Source organism: Loxodonta africana, chromosome 2 (assembly GCF_030014295.1).
Source record: "Loxodonta africana isolate mLoxAfr1 chromosome 2, mLoxAfr1.hap2, whole genome shotgun sequence".
Lineage (NCBI taxonomy): Eukaryota > Metazoa > Chordata > Mammalia > Proboscidea > Elephantidae > Loxodonta > Loxodonta africana.
The window spans coordinates 195,561,561-195,586,654 of NC_087343.1; the positions used below are offsets into that span (position 1 = coordinate 195,561,561).

The window sequence follows — 25,094 nt, forward strand, 5'->3', positions numbered from 1 at the left end:
TAAAAAGAGTTAACAACACACCCTTTAAGCCAAGAAAAAAATACATCAGGAGGGACAGTCAAAACTAAATGGACTGACAGGAGTTGTGAGGGGCTGGGCCATAGTGCCAGGAAGGGATAAGGGTGAGGGGTGAGGGGTCCCCTTCCCAGCCCTGGGAGATGAGGAGGAACGGAATAGACTGTGTGTAGCAGCTGCTGGAGGCAGTGTTCCCCTCCTTGCCTGAAGCAGCTGCCCTTCTTCTGCCCTGCCCCACCCATGCTTTGCTGCTGCAGGCAGGCACCTAGCGAGACAGCGGCGTCTGCTTCAGGGACATGAGCACCGAGCGCAGGCGGGACACATCTTTGCACTGCTTGCTGCTCTTGGGGTTGAAGTCGCACAGCTGGGCCACCTTCTCCCACTCGGTGCCTGGGGTCTCCTCCTTGGATTCCTTCACGAAAGCCTCCTCAGACGCCCTGCAGGTAGAGATAGGATAGAGGTTTCCCAGCTGCCCCCTCCCCCTGGATCAGTGGTGCTCTTCTATCATTGGGCAACGCTGCTTTGTCCAGAGGTCTCTTCAGCCCTGGGCCCTCTGACCTCAGACCCTCCAGGAATAGCCTTGGCATCAGAAGAAGACTAACTTGGTTCTGCCTCAGGGCCTTTGCACTTGCTGTCATCTCTACCTGGAATGCTCTTCCCCCAGACCTTCTTATAGCTTGGTGCGTCTCGTCATTCAGGTCTCAGCACAAGTCTCACCTCCTCGGGTTTTCCCTTGTCACCTCTGTTTCCGCCGCAGCCCCAGCCCTTTTCTTACCTCTCCATCGGAAGTTTCCAGCCTGGGGCTCCTGACACCTAAAGGCCCTTGGAGGAACGAATGACAGTACCTCAGCTATTTTCAACAATTCCAGAAACTTGGCAGAGATAGGACACTGACAGGCCACCTAACTAACTAAAGGCCTCTAATGACCTCTATTGAGCTGCCACCTGGGGAGTGCTCCATTGGTCTTTGCTTTTGTTGGAATCAAGTCGGGATGAAAATTGGTGGTCTCTTCATTAGAAGTTCTGCCTGACAGTTATAGAAGTCACTGATAAGGAGCAATGGAGAAACAAAGTATTGTCAGTACTGTTTAGCGGATGAAACCTAAAGACAGGAGTCACTGAGGGAAAGACAGTAATGGATTCTTGGGTGGGGAGAGCTGGGTCTGTATCCTGCTTGGCCAGCAGGGTCCCTTCAACTGGTTCTGTTCAAGCAGAACCAGATATGCCATGTCCCAGGTGCTGGCTAGGCAGGGAGCCCTGCAGATGCTGTGCTGAGGATGGGCTGGGCACAGATCAAGTGGCCTGGCACCACCCTAGTGATTATGCTGAACAGCTGTGTGCTCAATGCTCAAATTAAAGTGGGATCAGAGCCTCCACCCTACCAGTCTGTCTCACTGGGCATGTGTCCTGGGGATCTAATGAGGTGACAAGTATGAGTAGGTTTGGGGAACTGTACAGTGCTGTGTGGGGTCAGATCATGAGTGGGAATGGGGCATGGGGAGCTGGCCTGCCCCTTCAGAAGCAGGAGGCTCCTATCTATCCTCGCTGCTGCACTCTGGTTAGAAATGCAGGCTCTGGGTCCCACCTCAGTCCTACTGAGCAAGAATCTGCATTTTTAACAGGATCCCAGGCACATTAACGTGCTGGTCTAGGCTCTCTCCCTCGCTTCAGGGCTTTAGGACTCTCTAGGGTGTTGTCTTGAGCCATATCCTCAGGGACGGCAGGAACACTGAACACCCCCTCCCCTGCCCCATGGTGTTCCCCAGCACAGGTGCACACCTGCCATCCCCACTCCCTGCTGGAACCTCCCAGGGCTCCCACTGCCTTCAAGATCAAGCCCAAGCTTAGCCTGGCACTCCAGGCACTTAGCAACTGGCCCTGAGATGAACTTCTCCCAGCCTCAGCCCTACAGCTACTGCAGGCAGCTCGGTACTTCCTGTTTCCGTGCCTTTGCCTCAGCTGCTTCCACCTGGAATGCCCTTCTCTTCCCACCCTGCCCACCACACAAAGTCTTTCCCACACTAGAAGGTCCGGCCAAAGGCCCTGCATCCCTGATGCCAGCCCTGGCTTCCCCAGCAGAGGGAGGTTTCCACGTGGCTCTCATCACAACATACTCCAGACTAGGAGCAACTTGGTAGGACGAACTGCGTATCTTATTTGTATTTGGCCAGCTTCTAAAATGGAGACTGGCATTGGAGTAGGCACCGATAAACATGGGACAGGTGGGAGGAAGGAGGGAAAGAAGGAAGAAGGAAGGCCATTGTCCTGGTGTGCCAAGCCTAGATAGCAGCAAGGGTTGTTGAGGGCGTGCAAGGGAGAAAACTGGCTATATCATGAATGACAAAGCCTGGACGCGTGCACATGGCTGACATAACTCCGTAATCACTGCATTTCCTCCTTCAGCATCAGCATCTACAACATGACCCTTTCACCTCTAGGCTGTCACTGGCAATTGGTTGAGGTTGGCACAAAGTGAAGCCTGCTTGCCATCCCTGGTCTAGATGAGTCACAGTACCAACTAGATCCCAAACCAGAGACATGTGAGAGGCACCTGTGGTGGTCTTGGAATGACTTGGACAAACTCAGGCCAAAGTTGTCTCAATTTAATCCTCCCAGGTGAGGGAGGTGCTATAATTATTCGCATTTGACAGGTACAGAAACTGAGGCACAGAGAAGTTGTCACCTTGCCCAAAGTCACACAGCTAGAAAATAGAGGAGCTAGGACTAGAACCCAAGATAGCCTGTAGGTCCATTCTGAGGAGGAGCAGTACACTTTGGGGCAGGGGCAGGGAGTGGGTATACATATAAGACCCTCTCATATTCCAGGTGGGAACAATGCCTGAGATTGCATGATAGAATTTTGCAAGGCCAATGACTTATTCATTGGAAATACCTTTTTTCAACAACGTAAATGGTGACTTTACACGTGAACCTCGCCAGATGGAATACACAGGAATCAAATTGACTACATCTGTGGAAAGAGATGTTGGAAAAGCTCAATATCATCAGAACAAGGCCAGGGACTGACTGCACAACAGACCATCAATTGCTCATATGCAAGTTCAAGTTGAAGCCAAAGAAAATTAAAACAAGTCCACGAAAGCCAAAGTACAACCTTGAGTATGTCCTGCATGAATTTAGAGACCATCTCAAGAATAGATTCGACGCATTGAACACTGACGATTGAAGACCAGATCAGTTGTGGGATAACATCAAGGATGTCATATGTGAAAAAAGCAAAAGGTCATTAAAAAGACAGGAAAGAAAGAAAAGACCAAAATGGATGTCAGAAGAGACTCTGAAAATTGCTCTTGAACGTCGAGTAGCTAAAGCAAATGGAAGAAATGAAGTGAAAGAACTGAACAGAAGATTTCAAAGGGTGGTTCAAGATGACAAAGTAAAGTATTATAATGACATGTACAAAGACCTGAAGTTAGAAGACCAAAAGAGAAGAACACGCTCAGCATTTCTCAAGCTGAAAGAACTGAAGAAATAATTCAAGCCCTGAGTTGCAGTATCGAAGCATTCTATGGGCAAAATATTGACAGATGCAGAAAGCATCAAAAGAAGATGAATAGAGTCACTGTACCAAAAATTGGTCGACACTCAGCCATTTCAGGAGGTAGCATATGATAAAGAACCGATGGCACTGAAGGAAGAAGTCTAAGCTGCACTGAAGGCATTGGCAAAAAACAGTATCCAGGAATTGGTGGAATACTGTCATGAATTGAATTATGTCCCCTGGAGCTGACACCCTGAATTTGGACTTTCAGCCTGCTTTACTGTGAAGAAATAAATTTCTCTTTGTTAAAGCCATCCATTAGTGGTATCTCTGTTATAGCAGCACTAGATGACTAAGAAGGAATTCAGTACTGGGAGAGTGGGGTGCTGCTCTAACAGAAATCTAAAATGTGGAAGTGGTTTTGAAACTGTGAATGGATAGAGGAGCAGCAGAGAACCAAAAGCAGCAGAGGACCGGCAGCATCAGTGAACCGGCAGCAGCAGAACCAGGAGACCAGCACCAGACAGCGCTGGAGCCAAGCCATGGAGCGAGAGAGCTGAGTGCCTGTGAGCAGGAGGCTTCCTGCCAGAGTGGGGTGCCTCCAGGCACTCACCTGTGGAGCTACAGAGCTCTGGAACAGTTGCCCCAGCAAGGCAGATGCGGGCGTGAGGCCCAAGAAGCCGAGACGCCAAGAAACCAGGAAACAGAAGGGAAGAGACAAGGAACACAAGAAACCAAGCAGCTTCAGTCTCAAAAGGTATGGCCAGGACCTCTGGGGTTTCAAAGGGTGGAGCCATGGCCTCTGGTGTTTCTGGAGTGGAGATGCCACTCAGATGGACTAGGAGAATGGTGCATCTAAAGCCAAAGGAGCAAAGCTGCCATCCCAGTGGGCCTGGAAGACGGAGCTGAAGCCCAGGGCTGAGGGGCCTCCACCCAATCTGGAGAGGGTGGCCAATACCTAGAGTCTGGAGGGCAGGGCCATTATGTAAATAGTCTCAAAGAACAGAGGATTATTTTCAAGCCTTGAGGGCTAGTGTAGTAACTTGCGATATGCAGATGACACAACCTTGTTTGCTAAAAGAGGGGCACTTACTGATGAAGATCAAAGACTACAGCGTTCAGTGTGGATTAACCCACTGCTGTCGAGTCGATTCCCACTCATAGTGACCCTATAGGACAGAGCAGAACTGCCCGAGTTTCCAAGGAGCGCCTGGTGGATTTGAACTGCCAGCCTCTTGGTTAGCAGCCGTAGCACTTAACCACTACGCCACCAGGGTTTCCTCAGTATGGATTACAGCTCAAAATAAAACAAAACTCTTCACAACTAGACCAATAAGCAACATCATAATAAGTGGAGAAAAGGTTAAAGTTGCCGAGGATTTCATTTTACTTGACTCCACAGTGCCCATGAAAGCAGCAGTCAAGAAATCAAGTGACATATTGCATCAGACAAAACTGCAAAAGCCCTCTTTCAGGTGTTAAAAAGCAAAGGTGTCACTCTGAGGACTGGTGTGCCTGACCCAAGCCGTGGTATTTTCAATCATCTCATATACATATGAAGCTGGGCAATGACTAAGGAAGACCAAAGAAGATTTGGTGCCTTTAAACTATTGTGTTGATAAAGAATATTAAATACGCCTTGGACTGCCAGAAAAACAAACAAATACATCTCCTTAGAAGCGAGGATGGCGAAACCTGGTCTCACGTACTTTGGACATGTTACCAGGAGGGACCAGTCCCTGGAGAAGGACATCATGCTTGATAAAGTTGAGGGTGGGTGAAAAAGAGGAAGACCCTCAACAAGATGGATTGACACAGTGGCTGCAACAATGGGCTCAAACAGCAACAATCGTGAGAATGGTGCAGGACTGGGCAGTGTTTTGTTCTGTTGTACATGGGGTCGCTATGAGTTGCAAACAACTTGACATCTAACAAGAGCAGCTTATTTTTTGCCCCTGCCCCTCCCACTTAAAGATGTCTTTTCTTTGCACACCCTCTAGGACTCTGATTTAGCAAAGCTGCCTTCAGGCAGAGTAGATGCTCAATAAATGTGTGCTGGAGGAAGGGAGGTGTGGGTTGGTGCCTGCACCCACCCTGGGGTCCTCTCCTGCTAGAATCCTTTCCCAAGCCCAGCCATGCTCACTTGTACTCCAAAAGCAGGAGACTCAAGAAACTGTGCCAGCCATACCCAGGAGCCCTTGCCCCACCCAGCTCCCCTAGCAGAGGAGCAGAGGAGACACATACACGTAGCCGATGATGTCAGCATCTGGCTGCTGGTAGAAGGCTTTGTCAGCGATCCTTGAGGGAAAGGTTAGGGGAGGGTGTAGGTGGGGATAGGGTAGGGGGACAGGAAGGCAAGATGGATAGACAGGCAGAGGGTTAAAGAGAAAGAGAGACAGCGTTAGTACCTCCAGTAGGAGAGGTGTTAGGAAGCACAGTTCTGGAGGGCTCAGGAACTATCCACAGCCCCAGAGAGGAGAGCAGGGATCCTCTGTCCCGGCCACAGGTGCCTTTTAGAAAACTCAGCCCCAATCATATTACTCGGGTTCACAAGCCTCCAGCGGTTCCCACCACCCGTGTCTCTGCTCAGTCGCATCGGTCAAGGCCCTGCACTGTGTGATGCCCGCCTCCCTGCTCTCTCTCCCCCAACTCACTGCACTCCATTGCCCAAGACACTGAGTCCTTTCTTTTTCTACCATGCTGCTCCCTGGTCTAGAATGCCCTCCTCCACCCACTGCCCTTTTTCTTTTCCTGAGGAACTAGTCATCCTCCAAAGCCCACATCCCCACAGAGGTCCCAGAGTCCAGCCGTCCACATGTGTTTCTCCCTTCCGACATCTCGCAGGGCACAGACTGGGCCCTCCTCATCTGCATCTCCCCAGGGCCACCCAGGGCCTGGTACACAGCAGTTTCAGAGTGGACATCCACTCTTGGTAGGGTTTCCACCGCGAAGGGCACAGCCTCAAAGGCAGCATCCAGTAGAAGACCATTTCCACTAAGACGTTCTCTGGTGGACATCCACTGTCATTGCCCACCCAGCATCCATCCCCTTCTCCTGGTAAGGGTACCCTGACAGTCCTTTGCAGAATCTGCCTGCCTGACTTCAGCCCCTGAGGTTTAGATGGAACTGACCCCGGCTGGACCCATCAGAGAGCACCTTCTGGCTATGGTCAGTGGACCTAGGATGAGCCCATGACCCAAGCCAGACCAGTGAGGGTCAAGCCCAGAACTTTGGTCAGAGCTGTTGGGAACAAGATACTGTTTTCACTAAGGTGGCTGAGAGGATGGGGCAGAAGCCTGGAGCTGCCAGCAGCCAACTTTGCCCCATGTCAGGGGTGTGTGTCCTAGGATGAAGCTGACTCAGGGACAAACAGAGCTGAGAAAAGAGTGAGAGTGAGTCTGACTGGCTTTATTTGAGCTCCTGACCCAGCCACGCCTGTAGTCCTGGCCCTGGCCTTTCCGTTATTTGGGCCACCAATTCCCTCTTAGCCTCTAATCACACTGGGTCCAAGTGGTGTCATTTCTACCAGCAGCAAACACCTATAGCAGGCTGGTTCTCCCCTCCCCTCCTCCCCCAGCCAGGCATGTGGTCTCTCTGATAGAGCTGTTGTTGGCTGCTGGGCCTGGACCACTCGGCCTCACGCTCTGGGGCCCTGGGACCTTCCTGCTGACTGACAGACCCTGCTGTCTCTCTGTCATGGAGGGGAGGTGAAGGCTCAACTGCGTGTCAGCCCTGAACGGCTCTGAACCCCAAAGGTACTCCCAGAAGTAGCCTTAGTGCTTTCAGCTTCTTCCAGGCCCCTGCTGCCAAATCGCCCGTCATCTGGATAGTCCCCCTTCCCATAGCTTCTCACATTGTCCCTATACATCTTCTCACTGTTCCCATAGCCCCTCTCATGTCCTCATACCTTCTCTCGTGTCCCCAGTGGCCTCTCTCATGTTCTCAGACATCCTTTCATGTCCCCATGGCCCTCTCATATGCTTATACCTCCTCTTATGTCCCTATGGCTCATCTCATGTCCCTCTCATGTCCCCACGGCCCCTCTCATGTCCCCGTAGCCTCTCTTACCGGTTGTTGATCTTGTTCTTCTCCACTTGCTCGCTCTGGCGTTGGTTCCACTCCTCTAGGTCCTTTTTAGCCTTCTCCCGCCACTCCTGTTCCATCACCTTAGAGGCAGCATCTGCAGCCCCAGCCGGATAGTGAGTGGCAGCTCTCCAATAGGGACCGCTGCCCCACCTCTTGGCCCCTGCAGGCAGCCCCAGCTGTCCTCACCCAGTTCCCACATTAAGGCAGTGCAAAAAAGAAAAAGAAAACAAAACCAAGCTCATTGCCATTGAGTCGATTCCAACTCATAGTGACCCTATAGGACAGAGTAGAACTGCCCCCTAGGGTTTCCAAGGTGCAGCTGGTGTATTAGAACTGCCAACCTTTTGGTTAGCAGATGAGCTCTTAACCACTACTATGCAGTGAGGGGCTGCAAATACTCTAATCCCCACTCCCACCCCTGTCCAGCTCCAGCCTCAGCCCTGCCCTCACCCAACTCCTGCAGCCGTTTCTTCTGCTCCTCTCTCCATTTGCGTATGCTCTCGGGTTCCTGCGTCAGCCTGTCAGCCTGGGCAATTGCAGCATAGCTGTCCACAGGTCCGTTGGCCTCCTAGGACACAAACATGCAGCTTGTACCCAGCCCCTCACACCTGCTAGCCATCTCTGCTGCCCCCTGCTGGGGAATCCAAGTACCAGACACCCCCCATCTGAACCCCTAAACAACCCTCAAAACAACCTCACGCCCACTGTGTCCTGTGACTTTGGCTTTGCACTTGCTGTTTCCTCTACCAGCAACACTCCTCCCCCTGTGTGACCCTGGACAAGTTACTCAGCCTCTCTGTGCCTCACTTTCCTCATCATAAAGCCATTGCCCTCGAGTCATAGTGACCCTGTAGGACAGAGTAGAACTGCCCCATAGAGATTCCAAGGAGCGGCTGGTGGAGTCAAACTGCTGACCTTTTGGTTAGCAGACCAATGCTTAACCACCGTGCCACAAGGGCTCCTTCCTCATCATAAAATGGAGTAAATACCCCATAGGGTTGACATAGAATTAAATGAGTCAAAGTATGTAAAGAATTTAGCACACCTCTTGGCCTACAGTGAGTCTCTTGTGTTACAATCATTAAAGTCACTCCCTATGACAGTTTTATTTACTCCATGACACTTATCGCAGGCTGAAGTGATCTCATTGTAAACGTGTTTCCTTGTCCATTGTCTCCTGCATCAGAATGTCCCCTTCATGGCCGCAGGGGCCTTGTCTGTCCTGTTCACTGAGGTGCCCCCAGCATCCAGCACAGTGCTTGGTACATAGCAGATGTTCACTATATATTTGTTGCATGACTGAACAAGCGGCCCTGAGCCGGGCAGCCAGCCTCAGCTGCGGCCATACAGTGGTGAAGAGCCTGGCTGGCTTCAGGTCCCAGCTCGGCCACTTACTAGATGTGTATGTGGCCTGGGGCAAGTTGCTTAACATTGCTGCGCCTCCGATTTCTCATCTGAAAACGAAGGTGATAATGAAACCTCCCTCTAAGAGCCAGTGTGAGGATTTTTTTTTTTTTTTTTTTACCATGGTAAATATATATGTGACAATCCCACATGGAAGAACCTTGAAAACATCATGCTGAGCGAAATAAGTCAGTCCCAAAAGGACAAATACTGTATGATCTAGTTTATATGAAATAAGCAAATATACATAGAAACCAAAGATGATTAGTGGTTACCAGGGGTGGGAGGGAGGGAGGGAGGGAGGGGAGGTTTTTGCTTAGGGGGCATTGAGTTTCTAAATGGTGGTGGAATGACTTGGAAAAGGATAGCCAGAATGGTTGCACGCTTGAAGACTGTCATCAGCGTCACTGAATCGCACATGTAGAAATTGTGAGTTAGCACATTTTTTCACACACGCGCACACACACACACAACTAGCATATATATGTATATGAAAACATTTGCCATGTCAACAATGTCCACATGTACAGTTTAATGCCATCAGTTATGCTCATCATGTTCAACCATCACCCTTATCTATTCCCAGATTTTTCCATCACATTGGGAGGATTTGAGAAAACAATATTATAAAACATTTAGAAGAGTGCCCCACATGCAGTGATGCCTCAGTGAATGGTAGCTAGAATTATTACTATTATTATTTATTCCCATATTATAGGGGAGGAAACTGAGGCCAGAAGAGATGGCAGTACATAGTGGCAGAGCCAGAGTCAGAGTCCAGGCCTTCTGACTCCCAGGCCCAGGCTCTGCCCACTTTTCCAAGCCGCCTGCCAGAGCTGGGGACTCGCAGGGCTGGGGGCTGAGAGCTGGGCCCCAGAGAGCATGTGGCAGCCCTCTGGCCTCACTCCTGCAGGAGACCCTTCAAGGTCTGACCAATCCGCTGCCACTTGGCCTCTGGCCCTCTGATCCCCTGCCCACTCCTGTCTGCACACATCCCCCGCACTCTGCAGGAATGTCTTTTGTTTCCTTAGTGCTCTCTGCCTGGAATTGTCACCCTCCCTTCTCTAACTGATGAAATCATATTCCATCCCAGGAATTTTCAGCTCAAAAGTCCCCTCCCCTGTCGTACTCCTCAACAGCCCACGCAGCTCTCATGCCTTTCTGTATGCGTTCTTGGTCACAGCCCTCTCTACCTTCCACAGTGGATACTCCCTGCGAGGCTGTGAGCCCCCTGATTACAGGGTCAGAAAACCAGATGCCTCGGAGTCGTTCCAACTCATGGCACCCCCATGTGTGTCAGAGTAGAACTGTGCTCTGTAGGGTTTGCAATGGCTGGTTTTTCAGAAGTAAATCGCCAGGCCTTTCTTCCAAGGTGACTCTGAGTGGACTCAAACCTCTGACCTTTCAGTTACCAGCTGAGTACATTAACCGTTTGTACCACCCAAGGACTCCTGCCGGGCAGGGCAGGCCCTTTTTAAAGTCCCGGCAGCCCCAACTCCATCCTTTCATCACTACCTGCCTCCAACCAAGCACTATCAAAACTGCCACGATTACCAGTGATGTTAAATGTCCCCTCCCCACAGGACAGTGTCTGGTGTGCCCAGTTCAGAATTGGTGCAGAGTGAGCCTTGACCCAGAGGGTGTGGGCAGCTGAGTAAAGGCGCTCGTAGTTGAAACTTCAGGGGTGTAGTCTCCAGCTGTCTGGAGTGGGGAGGGAGGGCAGCCCAGGGCAGGGCGATGTAGCCTGGCACCTTGGAGCAGGTCCCACCCTTGGGTGGGGCAGCCACATTTACTGTTCTTTCCCAAACTCCATTACACTTCAAGTTAGAGGTGCTCTCAGGACATCCCAAGGGGGCTTTCCAGCACCATTATCTGGAGGGCACAAGCTAACCAAGTAGTTGGGGAGCCCAACCCTGCCCCCTTCTGGAAACAGCCCTGCCAGGCTACCAGGGACTCCCCACCCTACCTTGATCCACCCAGTCCTATTGAACTTCCCATCAACACTTTCATGTGTCCATTCCATGTGGTCACCTTTGAGGGCTCAGGGACCACCATCTGGGCTCATGGACTCAGGGGGCCTGGCAGCTGTGACCCCACCACCTTCTCCAAGTGGCCAAACCCTCCAAGGCTGGAGCACCATACTTGGGGGCATTGAGGCAGGAATCCCACCAGCTGGCCCAGGCATGTGGTTCATCCCTACCTTTGGGGAAATTTTTCAACTCCACATGATTCCAGTGACCACGATCCTTGATACCATAACCTAGTTTTCGGCTCTGAATTTCTCTCCAGTGCCATGTTTAACAAGAGCTCCTGAAAATCTTTCCCCAAGAGGACTGTCACTCTAGGCAGGAAGACCCACACTCCTTTTCTAATACCTGGGTCTCCCTTACCTGGGGAGCTTCAATAATCCAATGTCAGGCCATACCCCAGACTAATTAAATCCAAGTCTCTTGGGGGTGGGACCCAGGCAGCAGTAATTTTTAAAGCTTCCCAGGGGAAGCCAATGGGCAGCCAAAGGTGGGGACCCTTGGTCTAAAGGCAAACTCAGCAGACATATGAGTGAAAGACACAGAGAATACATACTGTATGGTTCCATTTACGCGAAGTTCAAGAACAGGCACAACTAAGCAACAGAGATCAAAATAGAGATGAATGACTGGAAGGGGCCCAAAGAGGGATGGAAATGTTCTGTCTCTTCAGTTGGGTGTTTGTGGTTACACAAGAATATAAACCAGTTGTCACTGAGTTGATTCCAACTCATGGCAACCCAACGTGTGTCAGAGTAGAACTGGGCTCCAAAGGGTTTTCAGTGGTTGATTTTTCAGAAGTATAAATCACCAGGCCTTTCTTCCGAGACACCTCTGGGCGGACTTGAATCTCTAACCTTTTGGTTAGCAGGCAAGCATGTTAACCATTTGCACCACCCAGGGACTCCCCACACAGGAATATACATACATGAAGTCAGTCTGCATACTTAAAATCTACACATTTTACAACGTGCAAAATATAGCTACATTTTTTTAAAAAGAAGAAATTGTGGTTTTAAAAAAGCCGGTAAGAAAATAAGTAACCAGGTAGAGTCTGACTACAAAAAGGGCTTCAACCTAATGAGCCTAGGCCTGGCTAGAATTATTCTGGAAAGCGGCCCCAGATCCATTGTTCCAGTCAGGAATCTGCTATTTTAACCCAAATCTGTAATTTCAATTGGTTGGATGAGAACACTCTTAACTTTCTGAAAGTATATAAGTAAGGATTTGTCGTTGTTAGTTGCAGTCAAGTCCATTGAGTCGGGTCCCATTCATGGTAACCTTATGTATAACGGAATGAAACATTGCCTGGTCATGCACCATCCTCACAATTGTTGGTATTTTCGACCCCATTGTTGTAGCAACCATGTCACTCTATCTCATTGAGGGTTTCCCTCATTTTCACTGACCCTCTGCTTTACCAAACATGATGTCCTTTTTCAGTGATTGGTCCTTCCTGATGACTTGTCCAAAGTAAGCAAGATGAAGTCTCACCATCCTCGCTTCTAAGGGGCATTCTGGCTATACTTCATTAAGATGATGAAAACAATGAATATAGTACTGTTTTGCTTCTGTATATACTGTGTTTATCCAAGTGACATGAGAAGCTTTGAAATAAAAATACGGGCATCCATCTGACCATCCGTCTGCTCCTCACTCATTTAACAAACATGAACTTGAGCCCTTTCTCTATGCCAGGCCCACTGGGATGCCCAGTAGGCATCTGAAACTTAACTTAATTTTTCACTCCCCAGATTCCACCCCACCCCCTCAGTAGGAGCCCTGGTAGTACAGTGGTTAAGCACACGGCTGTTAACCAAAAGGTTGGCTGTTCGAACCCACCATCCGCTCCACGGGTGAAAGACGTGGCAAACTGTTTCCATAAAGATTAAAGCCTTGGCAACCCTATGGGACAGTTCCACTCCGTCCTATAGGGTCACTGTGAGTCAGAATGAACTCAACGCAGTGGATTCAGTAAAAACGCTCAGTAAAATGCAGCCAGCGTGCTGAGGCCAAAACCTCAAATTCGTCCTTGATTTCTCCTTCCTTCCTATCACACATCCAATCCATCAGCAGTTCCTGCCAGCATGATCTCTCGAATATGTCCCAGCTGGATCCCTTCTCACCCTCTCTTCCACTAGTGCCACAGCCATCTCTGGCCCAGGACACTGCTGGTCCTCGCTGCTCCCCTGCTCCCATGTAGGCCCTTCTCCACGCAACAGTCAGAACGATCTGTTCAAGTCTGTCAGGTTATATCATGTTGAGTGTAAAAACATCCAAAGGCTTTCTCCTGCTGTCAGAATGAAATCTAAATGATCTGGTCTCCACCTGCCTTCTGGCCTCCCTCTCTGGTCAGTGCTTTTGCCACGCTGGCCCTGTACAAGCTCAGCTTGTGCCCCCTCAAGGTCTCCATCTGGACAGCTCTTCCTCTAGAATCGAGGGTCTATATCTTCGCAGGGCTAGCTCCAACTCATAAGTCAGGCCTCAGCATTTTTCTCACCAGCCCAGGGAAGGACTTCTCTGACCCCCTGGCTAAAGCAGCCTCCCCCTACCCTGCCCCTGTCAAGACTTCCTCTCTCTAAGCAATTGCTCAGAGCTATCTGAAATGACTTGTTTCTTTGTTTACCCTTTTACTCTCTGTCTCTCCCCTAGAAGGCAAGCCCCATGAGGACAGAGATAGCCTGTGCCTGGGTTATATCGAGAACAGGGCCTAGCTGTAGAAGGGCTTCAAGAACATTTTGAGTATTTCCAGGATAAATAAATGTTTAGGCTTGGAGATGGGGATAAACGAGAGAGTCCCTGGCTTGGCAGGGGGAGATTTTAACCACTGGGGCTGCCATGGCTGTGGCATGTGCTGGAACACAGGTCAGGGACAGAGGGAGGATGAAGGAGGGTATAGTCATTCTATCCTGAGGGCAGAGTAGGGCTGGAAGAGATGGAGAAAGGGCACTTCAGAGCTAAGGGCGAGCATGTGTAAGGACCACGAGGTGCCAGTGCCTTTGGGAAACTCTGAGTACATAGATGCCACCAAAGGGAGACAGGGTGGGCTGGAGAAGGCCCTCTGAGCAGGATCACTCCCCATTCACCTCTCCCAGGGCCCATAAAAAAAAAAAAAGCCAGCCCTAAAATTGAGACTCATAGGTTATAGTGTTTTAAAACTTGGCAGAGTTTGCAATTAAACAGTTTCTTTGATCTTTCTAACCCTACATGATGGGTCTTATTGTCCTTGTTTTACAGGTACAGAAACTCTAGCTCCAAAGTCCCAAGGTCACATAGCCAGGAAGTGGCAGAGCTGGGATTCAAACTGGATTACTGGGTGTGAACGTACTCTCCACGAAGTAGTTTATAGGGACCAAAGGCACTTTTGGATCACGTGATTCATGAGCTTATTTTCTGTCCCCTGATAAGTCTTCCCTCTCCAAATTAGAGGCTCTGTCTCCCTCTCCCACTGCCCCCACTCCCCACTCCCCACCTCTGTCTCCCACACGCCCACACACACGCCTGTGCTCTCTTAATGTCTAGGTCAGGAATAAATCAGAGTTCAGCTTACACTTTTCTCACCAGCTCTGCAGGGGCAAGCAGAGCAAGACTTCTAATCCCCATTGTTCAAATAAGAAATCAGGTTAAGAGACTAATTCAAGGTCATGTGGTTGCAAAGGGCAGGATAGAAGCCCAAGTGTTCTAACTTAATCCAAGCTTTTCCACTGCAGCCTTGAGGAATGGCTCAGAATCCCCTGGGAGCTTCTGCATAGCCAGAGGCTCCGTTCACCATGTGTTCCATAGCACTTGTGCAAGGAGGTGGCCCTACCCCAGGCCCAGGGTGCCAGGCCTGGCCAAGCTGAGCCCCTCCTCCACTACTTGTCCACCCCCAACCTAGCCCCCTAACTCAGCACGAACTCCCGTGCCTGCCTGGCACAGCAGGCCCTGCACCTTTGGCTCTCCATTCTCCCCTGGCACAACCCTCTGTGCAGTGGGCCCCAGGCTCTCAGTGAGCCTGGACTGAGTGTCCAACCCTCTGTGCCTTTGCACATGCTATTCCTTCGGCCAGGACCACCCACAGCCCCATGGGCAGCCTCAAAACCCACCTTAAAGCAAAGTCCTGTTCCCTGATTCAGGGCAAGCTCTGGCACCTAAGGGCTTGGGCTCAAGTTCCAGCTCTTACTAGCTATTATTTGGAGTGAGCTATTAAGCATTCCCATGAAGTGGGGGTAGTAACAGTACATCATAGGGATGTCAGGAGGGTTAAGTGAGTTCATACATGTGAAGCTCTTGGGTGGTGCCTGCTACTACATCCATATCTGAGGCCTTACCATCCTGGCTACCTTATTTCTTTCCAGGTCTCTGTCCCCTATTAGAAGTCATCTCTTTAAAGACAAATATCCTGTTGGATTTGCTTCTATATTCACTGCCCTGGGCACAGTGCAAGGCATTAAAAAAATGTGAGTTGATGAATGAGGAGATGATTGCAAAGTGGTGTGGATGGCATGGGAAAAGCACTGAACACCAAATTGAAGGGGGTGGGCTTTAAGTCCCCTTTCTGCCACTCACTGGATATGCGGTCTTTGAGAATTCCCTTCACTGGGGTCCTTGAGTTTCACTGTCTGTTATGTGGGAGTCACAGCACCCAATCCTGGTGTGAAGGGAAGCCCATGAGATCATTGCCGTGGAAATGTTTGGTAGCCTGTAGAGGACGTGCAGGTATAAAGGAAGGCATAGTTGCTGTGGCTCATTCACCGTTGCCCTGTACCAAGGGCTCCATGAGTGCTGGCCATCACCATCGATCATAACTAGCAAGAGCACGGTGGTGTTTCCGACAGGCAGAGCCCTGAGAAGTGGTTTGCTGGTTCCTCTTCTCCACTCTGATCTGGGCTTAATTTCTGCCTCTGCCTCTGCCCCCGCCCCTGACAGTGAGCAGTGAGGGTCGATGGGTGCAGCAGGGTTACTCTTTATTCTCTTAATTATCCCAGTGGGGAAATCAAGGCAGCTGCCAGGAGGGTTGGCAGCCCAGGGGGGCTCACTAGTGGCTACAGGAATGCTGAGCCCCCTCACCCCTCACCCTCAAGAGAGGAATGGGGTCAGGAGGCTACAGCCAAGGACAGGCTTATCTCAGTCCAGCTCCCCAGCACCTATCCCTGAGGGACATGGCCATGAAAGTGTCCACGAGCCGCATTGGCCCAGGTTTGTGCTGTGACTCCAGGGATGGCCAGGAGAATGAGGCATATCTGTCTTTGGAGGGATTGACCGGCTAAAGCTAAGCTAAGCTGAGCTTTTGATCCTCTAATTAGCTCAAAGGGAATGTGGAGGGGTGGGGGGAGCATTTGTGGTGTGGTGCCAGGTAGAACGGGAGCAGCTATGAGCAGGCCTATCCTTAGGCCATGTTGGGGGGCTTGTAGCTGGACCCCCTGGTGGCCCACAGGCTGCCAGAAAAGAATAAGAAACGGAGCAAGAAAGCTCTGTCCAGGCTCCTGGACATGCAGGGCATGCATAGGGCAAGACTTCTCCCCGTGTAGGTGCAAGCCCCACCCTGCTCTGTGTTCAATCCTAACAGTCTACTGGCCAGCTGCTGTGGCCGGCCAGTCCCAGCAACGAGCAGTTAGGACAAAGGCACCAGATCAGGGATCAGATGATCTAGGTGAGACTGCGCTTTGCCACTAAGGCCCTGAGTGACCCTCCTCATCTGTGGCCCCTCCCCCGCCTGTATGGGTTCTAGAATGGCATCGGTGTGAAATGACTGATGAATAAACATATCTGGGATTATTAGTAACAGTGAGAATTAAGAGATTCAGGTGAGATTAGGAAGGAGGCCCAGGGTTCCTCCAACTCCCAGGTCTCAAATCCAGCAAATGCAAAGCAGGGACAGGGACAGGGGTGGGGACAAGGGCACCAAACCAACCAAATGGGAACACTCCAGAACTGGATGATTTCCTGTGTGACTTTGCATTGAGTCACTTCACCTCTCTGAGCCTCAAGATCCCAATCTATAGAAAAGGAATGTGGTCCTGCTCACAGTGTCCTGGGTACTCCAGCTCCAGGACAAGAGCTTTTGGGCCAAACAAAGTCCTTTCAAGTCTGCCCACAGCCTGGGTGGCCTAAGTCTCAAGGATCCGCCAAACTGTATGGGAGTAGACACTGGTTCCATGGCCTTTAGGCCCAAGTAGACATGAAGCTCCTAACTTCTTAGAGATGGACTTCTCTAGTTTGCTTACAGCTGAGTAATTTTCCAGAAACAGGACTTGGCCAGTTTCCCCGCGTAGGGTACCAGCCCATCCCTCTTACGTAAGAATGGATTGTTTATTCCCCTAGAGGATTTCTGAGGCCAACTCCTCCAAGGGCACAGCCCAAGAGATCCTGAGCCGCAGCCCAGGGGTTAAGGGTCTGTGGCCCAGTCAGGATGGGAATTAGGGCTCACCAGTGGAGGTCTGGCCCCATCCAAGGTGGGAATGGGAGGTGGGGACTGTGGCATCTGCAGGCCCCAGGAAGGCTGGATGTGGTTTGCATTCTGCCTAAGAGCTTTTAGCCTGACTGGTGTGTACGTGGAAACCCTGGTGGCATAGTGGTTAAGTGCTACGGCTGCCAACCAAAAGGTTGGCAGTTCAAATCCGCCAGGCACTACTTGGAAACTCTATTGGGCAGTTCTACTCTGTCCTATAGGGTCACTATTAGTCAGAATCAACTTGATGGCATTGGGTTTTTTTGGGGGGCGTGTGTGTGAGGGAGGGATTAGAGGGTGTGAAGAGCCCCAGTTCATTAACTAGGAATATCTTTACTGACTTTTTATTTGTTTTTTTTTCTCATGCTATAGAATCACTGTAAATAATTTTAAAACAACCCACCAAAAGCTAAAGCCCTTTTCTTATCACCTCTCCTTCAACCACTGCAACAGTTGGTGCACATCCATTTAGATATTTGTGCAAACATATTTTTTAAAAAGAAAAGCAGGACGATACTGTGTATACTATTCTGCAAGCTGCTTTTTCCACTTACTGTATTGCGAACGTCTTTTCATGTCAACACAGAAAGCTCCGATTGTTATTTTCAACAACATTGAGGGACATACTTGGTCCCCCAATGCTGGACACTTACGTTGTTTGGAGTTTTTCTGTTATTATAAATAATCTCGGAGTCCCTGGGTGGTACACACAGTTAACGTGCTCGGCTGCTAGCTGAAAGGTTGGAGATTCAAGTCCACCCAGAGACCTCAGAAGAAAGGCCTGGCAACCTACAAAAACCTACTTAGGAAATATTGAAAACTCTATGGAGCACAATTGTACTCTGACACACATGGGATCACCATGAGTCAGAATTGACTTAACAGCAACTAGTTGGTGGTTATGCATAATCCTGAAAGAACCCTAGTGCCCTCATCCAGTTATTCCCTTAGGGTAAATTCCAAGAAAAGGAGTCTCTGGATAGAAAGGCCTGCGTGTTTAAAATGCTTTCACCAAAATAATAATAAAAGACAACAAATGAAAATAAATAAATAAAATGCTCTTACATGTTGGAGGGCATCTGACTCGCTGTGTCAATGTGGCCTTCCACCAAGAGGACAGGCATGTGCAGGCCTGTGTTTCCTTCGGCCCAATGTGGGCCACATTACCTTCCTCTCCTGAAGCTGGCATCACCCTGGGGACCCTGGGGCACAGCTCATTACTCCCTATCTCCAATAGTCCTTATTCTTTGTCCCCCTTCCTCTACATTACAAAAAAGCATGTCAACCTTTTTCCCCATGTCCCCATCCCAGTGCATCACTATCACTGGAGCCCTAAGCCTCCCTCAGTCAACAACAAGAGATCCTGGAGACCCAGGCTTCTGTCTGCACCACCACTACGATAGCATCTTGCTTACCTGAAACATGTCTCCATTGACTGTGGTCCCCATGTCCTCAGAACCAGCTAGAAAGAGAACAAGAAGACAGTGTTACTCATTACTTAGCTTATAATGAGCACGGAATGGTACTGTGTTAGTGCCCAAGCCAACCTCTGTACACACCCGTGTATATATTGATGCATACATGCACGTAGACATAATGGATACACCAGTAATGAGCTCACTCTTGGACTGTTCACAAAGTCTTCCTACAGCCATCACCACATTTGATTTTCACTGCAGCCCTGTGATGAAGTTATCAACCCATTTTACAGATTCTCAAGCTGAGGCTCAGAGAGGATACTTGATTGCCCAAGGTCACCCAGCCAGTGACACCTCCTCACCTACCTGAAATTAATTTACCCACGGCCAAGGCTGAGAGTGGCCTGTCTGTGGAGCCTGTGCCTGGGAGTAGGCAGAGGAGCGGTAGACTGAGGGCGGGGTCCAGAAGCCTACGTGTTGCTGCCTGTCCATGCGGTGTCTCCAGCAACTGCTCCATCTGGGAGAGCAGGAATTGCAGCCCCCACCAGGCAGCACTTGTCCTATTTCTTCTCCTTCTGCCCCTCCCAGAAAGATTTACTTTTGCCATCATCAGTGACTCCTCCCGGTCCCATCCCCTGACATATGACTAGTCACAAATTTCTGTGGCTTCTGCTGCAGCAGAGACCCTCAGAACTGCCCCATACTCTCTCTCCTGCCCTGGCCCTCATTCACACGGCTGTTTTGGCCTGTCTGCCCTGCTAGTGGCAAACACCTGGGAAGAGGTAACTGTGTCTCTATCTCCTCACCACTGTCTTCCCCAGAGCCATGCATAGTACCCATGACTTGGTAAGAACTCAGTAAGTATTTGTTAAATAAATAAATGAATAAATGCATTAAAGAATGAACGAATAAATGAACGAATGGTTTTGCCCACCCACAGGTCTCTATGACTCCAGTTTCACTCTCATAACCTCTTTCAAACCAACTGCCATGGCCAACATTTTTATAAAAACGTAGACTTGCTTATGTGACTCCTCTGATTAAAAATATAATAAAAACAAACCACAAAGAAATCTATTTTCCATGAGCCCTACCTTGGGGACTTAGCAGGTGCTGTTCCCTCTGCCTGGAATGCTGTTCCATGCATTTCCACACAGCCCACACCCTCATGCCCTTCAGCCTTATTAGGGGCTTCCCTGACCACTCCCTACATTCACCTGTCTTCCATGGTTCTTCCTTCCCCAAAGCCTGACATGTTTATTTGTGTTTATGTGTATTGTCTGTCTTCCCCACTTGAATGGCCTCTCCATGAAGGCAGGGACTTTGTTTTGTCCACTGCTCAGTCCCGGCACCTAGAGCAGTGCCTGGCATGTAATCGGGGCTCAGTAAATATTTACTGAATGCGGAACACAGGCTCTTTGCAGTCTGGCCCTGTCCACTTTTCCTGCCTCACTTCCCACCCACCAATCCCTCCCACAGATCTTAAGTGCTGGTTTCCCCCTTCGCCAAACACATGGTCCCCATCCCATGCCTTGCTTCCTGCTTCTACCTCCAAAGGGTGCTCTTTTCGTCCCGATTCTCCCAGGCCTAGCTCACAAGTTGCCCCTGCTTCCTTAGGGACTGATGGAAGTTCTCCCCTCTGCGGTATCCTGGAATATCAAGCAATATTCATCACACTCCTGTGCAATTGCTTGTGATTCCGGCTCCCCCCATCCAGGGCCATGGACTCCCTTATGGGGGCCTGAATCTTTCTCAGTTCCTAAGGGCTCCTGCACAAAATAGGTGAGCAGGAGCTGTTTGCTAAATGGAAGTTGAAATGCTCTTTGGGAGCCCACGGTTATCTGGAAGGCCTCTTAGAAACAGCAACGCCTCCTAGCAAAGAGCTGAAGGAGGCCACACGGAATTACCACAGATGGACAACTATCCCTCTCCCAACCAGATAGGGCTGTGAGCAGTGGTGACGGTGCCTCCAGCTTAGTGACTGGAAGGACACCTAATCCCATGGAGATAATTCTCAGTTGATAGGAATTACAATTGACTTTGTTTTCAGAGTCAAAGTGATCGGTTCTGACCCACTATGTAAGCTGTTACTCCTCCTCCCCGACTCATTTTATCTGAGTAGAATTACAGGTCACTCCTGCATGGATCCCTAAATCAGGGTAGGGCCGGCAGGAGGTTTCAGTGGCAGCATCTTCTGCAAAGGGTCTTCTTCTGGGGCATCTCTTCTACCAGGGTCCATCCTCATGATGATACCAGTATGTAGGCTTGGCCTTTCTGGACTAGAAGCTGCACACCCCACGCACCAACCAGCTCCAGCCAGGGCCCTCGTCTGCTCACCCCGGTCTTTGGAAAGTCCCTCTGATCCATTCACTCAGGCCTGTGAATGTTCCTGGAGATGAGGTCTGTTTCTACATCAGGCTCACCCAACTTTGGGAATCCCCACCAACACACATTTATAATCGTGTGTCCACCATCATGGGCCAGCACAACAGGAGCACAGCCTACGAGTCTCAGAATAATCCTGTGGACCCAGGGCATCAGAGACCCCTGGTCTCTTTTGAAATAGGGGGGGAGAGGGTCCAGAACATTCCTGTCAGCTTACAGAGACAGGAAAAATGGACTTGCCCTGAATTGCCTCGGCAAGTCAGGGGCACAGTCAGGCCTGGCGCTGAGAAATCTGGGCGTGAAAATGTAAACCTTTTGGGCCCTACCCAAGGCTGATGAATGGAAACAAAGTGTCCGTGGCTCAGGCTGGCCACAGCTCCAGTCCAAGAGAACAGGCTCAGTGGGACTCAGGCCTAAACCCAATACCTCTTGCCCCAGCAGCACCTGGGAGCCCAACATCAGGGCACTCAGTGCAGAGATACCCCCTCCCCTACCATCAGAGAAAAAGTGACCCCAGGGCCAGCTTCTGCCCAGCTTTGAGCAGGCCAGGGCACTTATTTCCACTCCTATCTAAGCTCTAAGGAGTCCCCATGTAGGATAAACGGTTAACATGCTCAGCTGCTAACTGAAAGATTGGAGGTTCAGGTCCACCCAGAGGTATCTTGGGAGAAAGGCCTGGCAATCTACTTCCAAAAAATTAGCCATTGAAACCCCTACGTGTTCTACTCTGTCATACATGCGGGTGCCACAAGTCGGAATCAGCTCTATGGTAACTGGTTTTTGTTTTGTTTTGTTTTTTCTTATCCTGGCTCCTGGCACTCACTGCTGGCCAGGAGAGGATTACCTACTTAGCCTGGGCCTAGAAGGGTCGGATCAATTCCATCCTGTTCTGCCCCTATTCGGCTGCCATCCTGCAACAACTGCCTGTTTCCTATGCCCCACCTAGAGGACAGTCGAGTGTTTGTAGCTTCAGCAGGGGTCAGGCTGGGAGACTCCATCCTCGGGGCACATGTTCCTGACAGCTCCCTGGAAGAAGAGAGCGTGCCATGGTTTCTCTCCCTGCCACCCAGAGCCTGGAGCCAATCCACGCCCCACCCCTGCCAGAGAAGGAACCTCCCACCCAGGCTGTAAGCCCCTGGAGCCCCATGGTCCTGGGAGAGGCCACAACTTGCTCAACTTGCAGACGCTTCTGGCTGTCCTCGGCCTGTGTTCCCCTTGACCTTCTGTCTCATGGGGCTCTGACATCAGCTTCTCCATAGCAGAGGCTCCCCAGGCCAAGCTAGATTGGGAAAAAGGGTGGTCTCAAGGAGAATATATGAACCCATGAATGCATGAATGTGGTTGGGCATTTCCTGTGAATTCCCTGGGACTGGTGAGGGTCCTTGCTGAAGAGGCTGGGAGCTGCTGCTTGAGAACTGGTGGGGGTCCTTGCTGAAGAGGCTGGGAGCTGCTGCTTGAGAAGACCTCCACTGCTGGCTTGGTTGGGTAGTGAAAGATCCTTCTCCTCCCATTCCCTCACCTCCCAGGGAGACTGCCACAGCATTTGAAAGAGCATGGAGGCCTGGAATCAAGTCCCAGATCTGTCACTCACTGACTGTGTGACTTTGGGCAAGACACTCAGGCTCTCTGGGCCTCCCTTATTACGGTTTTCATTTCAGGGGCATATGGAAACGCTTCAAACTCCTCAGTCGCTGTAGCTGTCTTATTTTCACCTGTCTCTCCAGTGGGCCTGGCAAACAGTAGGTGCTCAAACAGTTGAATGAATACAAACATGACTATAAAAAGCCTTGTAAATCTATACATATACATTTAATGTGAAGTACCACTTATTCCAAGAAGCCCGTAAAAGCCATTACAGTGACAAAATTAATAGGAAGTAAGGGCTGTTTTGGATGCACCCGTTTAGGTGATACCTCCATTGTTTTTTACCAAATGTTTTAAGAACTTGCTCCTTCTAGCCAGAATCACAGCAGGAGCGTCACTGACGAGGATGCCACCACAGGAACCCGGCCCTGAACCCTGAGGTCTGAAGCCAACCACAATAGCCCTGACCACCTTTGGAAAACCATTAAGTAGATGGTTACAAACCCCTGAAGGGCAGGGCCACATCTAACTGCTGGCCCTTTGTGCCCCTGCCCCTGCCGGGTGTCTAACCCAGAGCCAAGCACATGGAAGACAGTGTGGTCGGGTGGAAAGGACTTAGAGTTGGACAGAAACAGGTTTAAATCCTGGCTCTGTCACTGACAGTTGCTCCACTAGTTACCTTTATGAGCCTCAGTTTTTCCATCTCTGAAATGGGTATAATAATACATACGAAATGACTAAATGTAAGTAAAGTGCTTAGCCAGGTGGTGGAAGGGTGGCTAGTGATCCTCAGGGAAGGTTTGTGAGTTCACAGAGCACCCGGTCTTCCCTGCTTTCCCAGTTGTATGAGAGCTAAACCTGAGGACGAGAAAGTTCTGCATCCTGCACACACCTGCCGGCTCAGCTGGGAGCCCGGGGTTGGCCAGGCAGCCCAGTCTCAGGAGGGGTTTCCCGGGGTGGGCTGGTGTTAGATTCCAGAGCCTGGCAGTGTGGAGCTGGCCTGAGGATAAAATGTCATGACCGAATGCCTGTTTCAGGAGTCACCAGATCCTCGGCCCTGGCTGGCCTCAGCTCAGCCCCCAGCTGTGAGATCCTCAGACCGGGCTCTCAGAGAAGAGTCCTCGCAAGTTCCCTGGGTCCCCCACTCACAGCACAGCCCTCCCCAACCTCCCCCCCCCCCGCATACTCCTGGCTGGCCGGTGGCAGCCCCCTGGACTCTGGCCCTGGGTGCCAGGGGTGAGCCCCAGCCCCGAGCCCCAAGGCCCGGCGCTGACTCACCCCCGCTCGCGGGTCCCGGCTGCGCGGGGGCCGCCTGGCCGCCGGCAGGTGCCCCGAAGCCCTCGTCATTCTCGATGCCCGCGATCTCACTCTCCTGCTGGGCCAGGAAGGCGGCCGCCGGGTCCTCCTCGGCCGCCTCAAGGGCCCCGCTCTCCGATGACGAAAAGAAGCCAAAGTCATCAGCCATTTTCCCCCCGTCTCTGCTGCAGCCTCTGCCTGGCGCTCGGCTCTGCCCGGCGCGTGCCCGGCGCTGCGCCGGCGACCCCGACACTGTCCCCCGAGTCGCCCGGGGAGCCGGCCTCGGCGGGGACGGGCTCTGCGCGGTGGCCGCACTTCCTCTCTGCCACCCGGCCGGCTCGCCTGTCACTGCGGCTGCTGGCGCGCGGCGGCGGGAGGAGCCGAGGACCGGAATGTGGTGATGTCACCGGCCGAGGGAGGGGGGCCCGCGGGACCGCCGGGAGGTCCTCTTGCAGCGGCCACAGGAGGGCGGCAGCAGGACGGCGGCGCAGCCAGAGGGCCCGGGCGGCGAGGCTGCACTCCCGGCTTGCAGCCGCGTCAGCGCTCCATCCCGGGATGGCGGGATGAGAGGCGACTCCGGCCGCTCTAGAGCGGAAGCAGAGCCAAAAAAGTGACCACAGTGTGTGCCCAGGGCACCACGGGCGGGCAGTGCCGGCCTTGGGAGCACGCAGGGGGTGGCAGCTGCACAGACCTTGCTCCACAACTTTCTGCTCCTAAGCTGGACGGTTGTTAAGAATCCCATTACCGTGAGCCTCTGCGAAAAGAGTTGCCATCCAGTAGATTCCGACTTCTGGCGACTCCACGTTGTCAGAGTAAGGGGGAAAATAAGGCTCCAAGAGACGAAGAGACATGGTCAGGGTCACACGAAGTCCCACGGCTTCATTGAGTTTTGTTCATTCAAGTCCAGGGCCTTTCCCACTGGGCCATAATGCTTTAGTCGATTTCTT

At 51.1% G+C, this 25,094-nt stretch overlaps 1 protein-coding gene across 2 annotated transcripts; it reads right to left on the minus strand.

Moving 5' to 3' along the window:
* On the minus strand, positions 1–24,441 carry CLTB (clathrin light chain B). 2 transcript variants are annotated; one of them, XM_064279171.1, is made up of 5 exons: positions 24,130–24,441; positions 18,880–18,926; positions 8,054–8,171; positions 7,586–7,697; positions 1–452 (listed from the first exon to the last, which is right to left on the minus strand). In XM_064279171.1, the coding sequence occupies exons 1-5, from the start codon at positions 24,314–24,316 to the stop codon at positions 281–283; spliced, it is 636 nt and encodes a 211-aa protein (XP_064135241.1). In that variant the 5' UTR covers positions 24,317–24,441; the 3' UTR covers positions 1–280. The 2 variants fall into 2 exon arrangements, with proteins under 2 accessions (XP_064135241.1, XP_064135242.1); XM_064279172.1 differs by lacking the exon at positions 24,130–24,441 and adding an exon at positions 22,210–23,982.
* Between the last annotated feature and the right edge of the window lie 653 nt (positions 24,442–25,094).